The 9,229-nt window shown below is 38.7% G+C and overlaps 1 protein-coding gene across 1 annotated transcript in view; it reads right to left on the bottom strand.

Annotated features, from left to right (window-relative positions):
• mfsd8l2 (major facilitator superfamily domain containing 8-like 2) overlaps window positions 1-9,229 on the bottom strand; it is a 46,906-nt gene that overhangs the window by 13,844 nt on the left and 23,833 nt on the right. Inside the window, exon 10 of the mRNA XM_034184038.1 lies at window positions 5,072-5,202. Within this exon, the coding sequence (XP_034039929.1) occupies window positions 5,072-5,202 (131 nt within the window). The remainder of the gene's footprint in view (window positions 1-5,071; window positions 5,203-9,229) is intronic.

The following is a 9,229-nucleotide window of genomic DNA, read 5'->3' as shown; positions in this document are numbered from 1 at the left end:
AGGGGGTCGTTTTGACCGTTGGGGTTTTTCATGGCCTTGCCTTGCAATATGGAGCGCCTTGGGGCAACTGTTTGTTGTGATTTGGCGCTATATAAGAAAAAAGTTGATTGATTGATTGATATATATATATATACATATACATATATACATATACATACATATATACATATATATACATACATTATATATATATATATATATATATATATATATATATATATATATATATATATATATATATATATATATATATACATACACTCAACAAAAATATAAACGCAACACTTTTGGTTTTGTGTGCCTTAGACTGCCCACAATAAAGGCCACTCTGAAAGGTGCAGTTTTGTTTTATTGGGGGGGATACCAGTCAGTATCTGGTGTGACCACCATTTGCCTCATGCAGTGCAACACATCTCCTTCGCATATATATACATATATATATATATATATATATATATATATATATATATATATATATATATATATATATACATACATATATATATATATATACATATATATATATATATATATATATATATATATATATATATATATATATATATATATATATACTTTGAGAACTGATTTAGGGTCATTTTGGGGTGCGGAATTTGAATCTGAGCTCAGATTTCCTCTATCACGTCACTGTTATTTTGCAATCTGCACATTCTCTATTCATGGATTACACAAATGTTCATTCACTCACAAGTTTGATGCCACTAATCATGCACAAAAGCAGCTTCAAAAGCATAGTTTTAAAACAGGTTTGCGAAATGTGAACAAGAGCCGTAATATCGTTACTGCAGCTTTTGCTTTTTAATGCTTAATAAGAGAAATATCTTTTTATATCACAAAAACATGATGTGATTGGCAAAAACTAACACTAGATTCAGATTCAGCACCCCCAAATTCCCCAAAATCTGTTGAAACGCCATGCAAGAAAAATCATGTTGACCAGTGATCAGTTTAATTGCCAGTTTTCTTCAGACAAGTGGTATATGTTGTGTGTTGGGGGGTTTGGCTGGATGTTTTTGTGTTGTTTTCTTTTCTTTGCTCTCCAGGTGGTATGCAAACTGGTTTTTGTCTGTGGAGACGGTGCTGGCAGAAGAGTCCTTCACCCTCATCAGCATTATTAGCTGCACCTGTGGATGATGCTCACGTGTAAACTTAAAGACTTTCAGCTGAAGCAGATAATGAGATGGCGTTCTGCATTTAAGCCATGAGTGGTTCAAGCAGAATGGCCGGGAACACGACCTTGTGACGTTCGTTTGTGAGACGCTGAGGACCGCGCCAGGGTTTGACACATCGTGCCTGTGAAGGAGGACGGGTGAGGGACACATGCTGTCAGCACACATCAGAGGTGATTATTGTCTGAATGATCGCTGATAGTAATTTGGCATTTTGTTACGCAGTGTGTTTGAACATTGATGAGAATTGTGCAGTTTGCTTCTCACTGCCGTGGCGTACGGACTGATGATCCTCCACCTGTTGTGAGAAGCTGCTCATTTACATAAAGCTTAAACTCAGACCTGAATGTGTTGCTGGTAGTGTGTGCCTCTGAAAGATATTTGCTGTAGCTCTGTTGACTTACCTCACCTTTTCCATCCTTCACAGAGTCAGTTTGTCGTGTCCACCTGGGGGGTGTTTGTCGGTGAATCTGAGTCCAGAAGCGTCGATGCTTCGATGCTTTTGGGCGCTGGAGAGCGCGCCGTCCTTCACTCCACCAGACAAACCCAATATTTATGTTGTACACTAATTATTGCACTGGAGGGGAAATAAAATCGTTTTGTTTGTGGAACCGCTTTCTGGTTATTTAGCGCTGGGTTCGGTCAGACGTTGGTCCGCTCCTCAACCTGCGTCTGCACATAACAGTATAGAGGAGGATTTTCTTACCAAGATGACCTGAACGTTCAGCTACAATTTGCCAGAAGGTACATCTGAGATGCAAGCCTGTAGATTTTATGTTTTAGTGAAAGAAAATCCTCCTCTATACCACATCATCATGAAGCTGTATAACTGGTGATACAAAATGCAAACCATGCACTATATGTACAATTTATTCAATCACAGCCACAGAAGCCTATAACGTCTTTTGGGTTGTCTGGGTTTCTTGGTGTCTTTCCTCACTCTTCTCCTTTTTGTAGTCACTCAGTTTTTCACAACTGTCTGCACCACACAGATTTACCATAGAGTGCCATACTGTTTGTATTTCTTCATAATTGATGTAAATAATGTCCAAGACATATTCAGTGACTTGGAAATGTTCATGTATCCATCCGCTGACACTTGTGAAGAAAACTGGCAATAAAACTGATAAAATTGATTATTTACAGGTATTATACCAAAGCGTTCCATTACTTATGCAACCCATCATCTTGGCTTTTATATTTTTAATTAATTTATATCAAGTCATAGAGATTTGCTTTCAGTTTGAGTTTAAGGAAGATAATTTTAGAACTTTTTTGTTTGTTTGTTTGTTTTTGTATTTGAAATGGCATAAACAAATTAAAATGTGTGGAATACAAAGTGTTCCAATACTTTTGGAGGGCACTTTCTGGATGCACTGTAATTTGTGATTATTTGACATACTGTGCTTGAAATAACCAACAGCTGGTAATGTTTGAAAAAAAAAAAAATCCAGTCCACTGCCAAGCAGGGATACAGTGACAGTCGTAATTTTACTCTGGTATATGTATGATTATATTTCAATCGATTTTTCCATTCAACAATCTGGAAATGTGTGTACAGTAGATTTTTCACAGTAATACAAAATGATTGCCCTTTTGGTTCATCATTAATAAAGTGTGTTGTAATGGTCCACCAGGTAGGTGTCACTGCTTGAAGATGTACAACCATGCTCTTCTCAGGTGGCCTGTTTTGTTGTTTCATTATCAACAAGAAGTGGAGAAACATAAATTGGACTGTGTGCTGCAGTCAGAGGAATTACTAGTTAATAGTGTGGTTCCGACATTATTGTTGTTTGTGACATCATGAAAATAAATTCAACAGACACTCACAAAAATAACTAAAATCACTAAAGGGTAGGGGGCGGGGGGGGGGGGGAGTGATCAAATAAAAAGAGTGGTACAATTGTTTGCATTAAAATGCGCACATATGTTACGTTGCACATTTCTTTATTTCATATTGGCATACCTGTACATTAATAATAATGACCACCGTACATATCATGCACCTAACGTGTGCGTCTCTGCCAAGCTGTGTGTTTGTGTGTCCACAGAGCCAAGAAATACACAGGTAAAGAGGTGCAGCGTGGGTGACCGTGTGTGTAATCCAGACGGGACAAATGAAGCCCCATACATGCCTCGATTGTAACAATTATTCATGTGCTCAGCTCCCAGGCGATCTCTGTAATGGTTTTTTGGTGTGGGCATTAAAAATTATGACCTGCTTATTTCCTCAGTAACCCTGTGTTAACTGGACCAAAACACCTCAAGCTTCTGACAGCTGCTATAAATGCTAAAGCCGTTAGCATGTCATCAACAAGCTCAGCTAACAGGCTGAACTCAGTTCGGCTCTTGACTACATCATATTTTGAGGAGCTGAGGAGTGGTTCTGATAATGATTTTGCTTTGGTGCGAGCATTAAAAATTATGACCTACTTAGTTCCTCAGTAATCATGGATTGACCAAACATTATTAAGCAACAGAAGCCGAATTTCACTTCACGCAAATACATCTTAAATGTCAAGCAGGTTTTCTTTGCATCCACTGACTACACCAGATGACTTCAGTGATTAAAATCACTGAGCAGAGATGGTCAGTGAAATCACCTGGTGTAGTCAGTGGATGTCAGCAGTTATAAATAAAACCTGCACTCTCTTTGCACTTTTTGGAATCTCTTTGGAATTAATCACACAAAAGCCATATGATTACAAATACTGTATATGTAATACAATGCTCAAATTAATAGAATAAAAATTGAAAAAGACTGGCCTTCACAACACCTGTAGCCAGCAGCCTTTCGCCGACTGCAGTGCAGTGGAGTTGTCACTTAAAGCGATTGGGATAACCGAACTTTATGTTCAGAGGTGATGACAATAACCATTGGGTTCCCATTAAAAAAAAATTACAGCATCCATGGCATTTACAATGCCTTTTTCAAACAGCTCATTCTCTGGCATAATACATTTTTTTAAATCTTTTTCATTATGCATTCTAATCAATGACTATTTCTGCTAATAATAATAATAATAAAGACATAGACCAAATTCAAGCCCACAAATGTCTAAGAAAAGCTGGTTTTAAGCCAGAAATAGGATTCATTATTGCTGTGCAAGATCAATGCATAAAGACAAATTACTACTGAAATAAGATTCTCAGTCACTCATCTACTACAATCAAGGGTGTGTTAAAAAGCTCTATAAACAAAAATATAATAATAATAATAATAATAATTATTATTATTATTATTATTATTATCTGTACATAACTGAATGTCCTATGCTGCTTTGACATACACCAATTTGGTTTTGAAGTTTGCTGTGTATTTCAGGGTAAAATGATTACACGCAGACTAATTCTCAAACTCAGAATTAGTTTGAGAATTAGAAAATTTATGAAGCAAAGTGAATGGGGCTCGTTTACCCGGCTAAGTTAAACTGCACCTAAACTACAAAAATCACAAATGTTGCATTGCACAGCATTAAACAGGGTGCCATTCCAGCGTAGACTCTCAGCACCCACAGCTCTCACTGACCTCCAGCATCCCTGGATGTTCCCCATAGTTCACTCTGGATTCAGGGTTGGGGTTACGTCTTGCAATTAACCAAACTGTAAGACCTCAGCCATGAGACCAGAGATAACAATATAGTTTTCAATGCTGTCCAGCAAAGTAAAAAGGATCCATTTTATCAAATGAGGAACTTAAACCTAACAGTATATTTCTGAAGCTTTGGAGAGCTAATCAAAAAGCCAAAAAGAGAGTAGAAGTCTAAAAGGTGAAGCTCCTGGCGGTGTCATGTTCCAAATTTTTGTTCTGTTCATTGCTATTAAGTAAAATAAATGTGTCATTTGACAGAAATTCAAAGTGTCGGCTGTGTTCCACTTACTGTGATCACCGTGAGGAGAGCCAGCATCATGCCAAGCATGATGTATAAATTGTTGGTCAGTCCTCCAGCCCACAAAGGACCCAAAATAGTGGCAAGGCCCCCAACTGAACGTCTAACACCTTGGCTGAAACCTTCGGACGAGCCATCACAGAAACAAACGTGAGAAGGAATGTCATACTCCTTTAATCAACAACAAATTGTGTCTTTAAAGCATGCCCGTTCTTTACAGTCCACATGCTGAGCAGTAATCTGTTTGTTTTTTTAAATGTTAGTGTTGAAACAGTCACTCTGCAGGACAACTGTCAATTACTGTGATAACCAATTTATCATTTTAATGAATGACTTAAGGAGAAAATGTTAAACAGGGTTTAGTTGTAGCCTCATAAGTGTGAAGTTTTATTTATTTTTTTTATATTTCTAATTTGAACACATTTGTGTTTTGAACTTGTGGGGAAAACGTCAAATATGTCGGATATTAGGTATTTGAAAACCACAAATCAATAAATTAATAAGTGATTAATTGATAATGGCAGATTCCACTGTGTAAGTCATACAATGGAGTCTTCACCATTCTGTCTCAGTACAATCATTTCTATTACTTCGTTTTTCTGTGTTAATATAAGACGGAGTATTTTCATATGTTATTCAAAATAAATTTATATTCTATCTTTCAAAGTTGAGAAAAATAAGATTTTTATGTGATAGAAACATTTCATTTTAAATCAACAAAGGGAATATTGCACTTAAAATGAACAAATGCTTGCACAGTAATTAAAGAACTTAGTTAAACTTCAGGGGACCTTGGACTCACCACCGCACACACATCAATGGCTTTTTTTATGTTTCTGGACCACTGAGGAATAACTCTGCATTTCAGAACTGTAATATCTGTTATCAGTGTCCATTCATTTCCAATATTTCTTTCAGATAATTCACTTTAACATGCTAACTAATGCAATGTTCAAGTTACGATTGTAATACTAACGCACCAAAGTTAGTACATTAATATTAGCATTTTATCTGCTCCATTCCTTTATCCAGATGTGGTTACATGCTTATACACCACTCACATTAGTATGTTCATAGAATGATGTTTTCTCAGAACATCACATAACCAAAAAAAGTAGCCAAAAGCATTAGGCCCCATTAAAAAAAAAAAAAAAACATTAGTTTATCAGCCCCGCCCACAGGCTGAAATCAGCCTGCCTCATTTTTCTTTTTATTTTGGTGAATTTCATGGACGGTGGTACAGCTGGTGCAAGAACCAGCACGGGCACGAGGTGGCAAATATCCTTTGGACGAAGATGGTCACTGACAACCAGTCAGTTGCTCCGTCTCACTCACACACAGTATACATGTTTATCACACTCCTAGCATGCAGTACACTGACTGTATTCAACATGGAAACAAGATTTATTTTAAAAAATATCTGATTTTTTCACTTCCTCACTTGGTATGCAGGTGCTGTATGTGTCATTTTTCAGGTTTGAAATGATGTTGTATGTACCTGTTTCTAAAAAGGAAAAAAACGCCCGCCCTAACCACTTTTTTCTGATGTCAAGGATGCTAAACTAATATTTTATTATTATTATTATTATTATTATGGGGCCATAAATGTAGTCATGGTGGCTAACACAATCAAACCATCACATTTTAATGATTATTCTAGATTTACCTTTATCACAATTTCAGTTAGCTCTAATGTAATATTTCTATTTTGTAGATATAGATATGTATCTTTATATATCTTTTATCAAGTCTTAAAAGTTCTTAACATTTTTTTAAATTTCCCCTATTTTTAGTTTTCAGATTATCTGGCATTATTTGTCATATATTTAGAAATATACTTTTTAGAAATGTGCCACTTTTTTTTCCTGTTATTCAGCTTTATTTGAAATTTGATGTCAAAGCTGAGGTGTATTTTGATGGAAGACACCATTCTCCACACAATGATGTAAAATCCTCCAAATATTTATAATTTCAAATATTATATAGTCAGGTCAGGGTGAGATGCTGCATCCACAATACCACAGAACTGCCTTGGGTCCTGACAACCATCCCCAGAGAAATGCAATACTTTGCATGAAATTGCTGATACCTTGAACTTAGACTGAACCAGCATATATACGAGGTCTGTGAGAAAAGTATCGGACCTTTTTATTTTTTCAAAAACCATATGGATTTGAATCACGTGTGATTGCATCAGCCAAGCTTGAACCTTCATGCGCATGCGTGAGTTTTTTCACGCCTGTCGGTTGCGTCATTCGCCTGTGAGCAGGCTTTGTGTGAGCAGTGGTCCACCCCTCTCGTCAGATTTTTATTGCAAATAAATGTCTGAACGATTTGGAGCTTTGCTGCATCAATTTTTTTCCAGAAACTGTGAGAGACCTCCAGGTGGGCACCATTCGGAAAATTAATATGGCTTTCAGGGATGATTTTATGGGGATTATACAGATTAAGGAGTTTTAGTGCAGCTTTAAGGACGGCCCACAACTGCTGAGAGCGCGGTGCGCTCCCAGCGTCGATCGACATGCTCAAACAACCAGATCATTTCCAACGTGAAGGCTTTGGGACCTCGTCTGACTTTCACAAAAAGGCAGGAGACGTGGACATCAGCACTTTATCGGCACATTCCACTGTTACAGGAGTTTTTTTCATGAAAAGAAAAGCGGAGGGACGTGCCACGGAGCCGTTCATTATGCAGCACAAATCCACCTCCGTGTTGGTCTCACAGGATGGCTTTCAGGTGGATTTCAGATGGATTCCGGTTGCTTTTCAATCGTGTGATTATCCGACTGTGATTGTGCATGAGCTGGACATGCCCCAACATGTCCTGGAAGGCTTCATCACGGCGTTGCTTTATGCCATGCGCGGTGGAGCCGCTCCTCTTTCCATGACAAAAACCCCTGTAACAGTGGAATGTGCCGTTCATTTCTAAACTGGACGCTGTCTTGATCCGGTATGTCGTCTGACTAGCATAGGAATTGTGAAAAGACATGGACATCAGCACATTAAGACATGCGGTGGAGCCGCATGGCGCAAAGCAACGCTGTTATGAAGCCTTCCAGGACATGTTCGGGCATGTCCAGCTCATGCACAATCACAATCGGATAATCACACGACTGAAAAGCAACCGGAATCCATCTGAAATCCACCTGAAAGACGTCCTGTGAGACCAACACGGAGGTGGTTTTGTGCTGCGTAAAGAACGACTCCATGGCGCATCCCTCCACTTTTCTTTCCATGAAAAAAACTCCTGTACTTTTCTCACAGACCTTGTATATATTGTATATATATATATATATATATGAACCTTCATGCGCATGCGTGAGTTTTTTCACACCTGTCGGTTGCATCATTCGCCTGTGAGCATGCTTTGAGTGAGCACTGGTCCTCCCCCCTTCGTCGAAAATTCAGATGGCTTTCAGGGACGATTTTATGGGCATCACACAGATTAAGGAGTGGTACAGCCGGTTTAAAGATGGCGCACAATGGCGGAGAGCGCGCCGCGCTCCGAGCGGCGATCGACAGGCTGAAACGACCAGATCATTTCCAAACTGAATGCTGTGTTGATCCGGGACGTCATCTGACTACCAGAGAAATGGCAGAAAAGGTGGACATAGCACTTTCCCAGCACATTCCACTGTTAAAGGAAATTTTGTCATGAAAACAGGAGCGGAGGAATTCGCCACGGAGCCGCTAATGGCGCGGAACGAAAGCACCTCCGTGTTGGTCTCACAGGACATGTTGTGACATGCTCAGCTCTTTGACAATTTCTCAGATACCCACTCAACTGAAAAGCCTGTGTGATGCCCATAAGATCTTCATCGAAAGTCATCTCAATTTTCTGAATGGTTTCCACCTGGCTGTATCTCACAGTTTCTGACAAAATTTTGATGCAGCAAAGCGGCAGTCGCTCTGCCATTTTCCTGACAATGAAAATCCACCGAGGGGGCTGGACCACTCCTCCCACAAAGCGTGCTCACAGGCGAATGACACAACTGACAGGCGTGAAAAACCCACGCATGCGCACGAAGGTTCAAGCTTGGCTGATGCAATCACACGTGATTCAAATCCATATGGTTTTTGCAAAAAATAAAAAGGTCCGATACTTTTCTAACAGACCTCGTACACACACGTTTGCATGATGTCTTTTGA

The sequence above is a fragment of the Thalassophryne amazonica genome, chromosome 12 (genome assembly GCF_902500255.1).
Source record: "Thalassophryne amazonica chromosome 12, fThaAma1.1, whole genome shotgun sequence".
NCBI lineage: Eukaryota > Metazoa > Chordata > Actinopteri > Batrachoidiformes > Batrachoididae > Thalassophryne > Thalassophryne amazonica.
The sequence above is the reverse complement of the archived record's forward strand: the minus strand, read 5'-3'. Positions and strand labels throughout refer to the sequence as shown.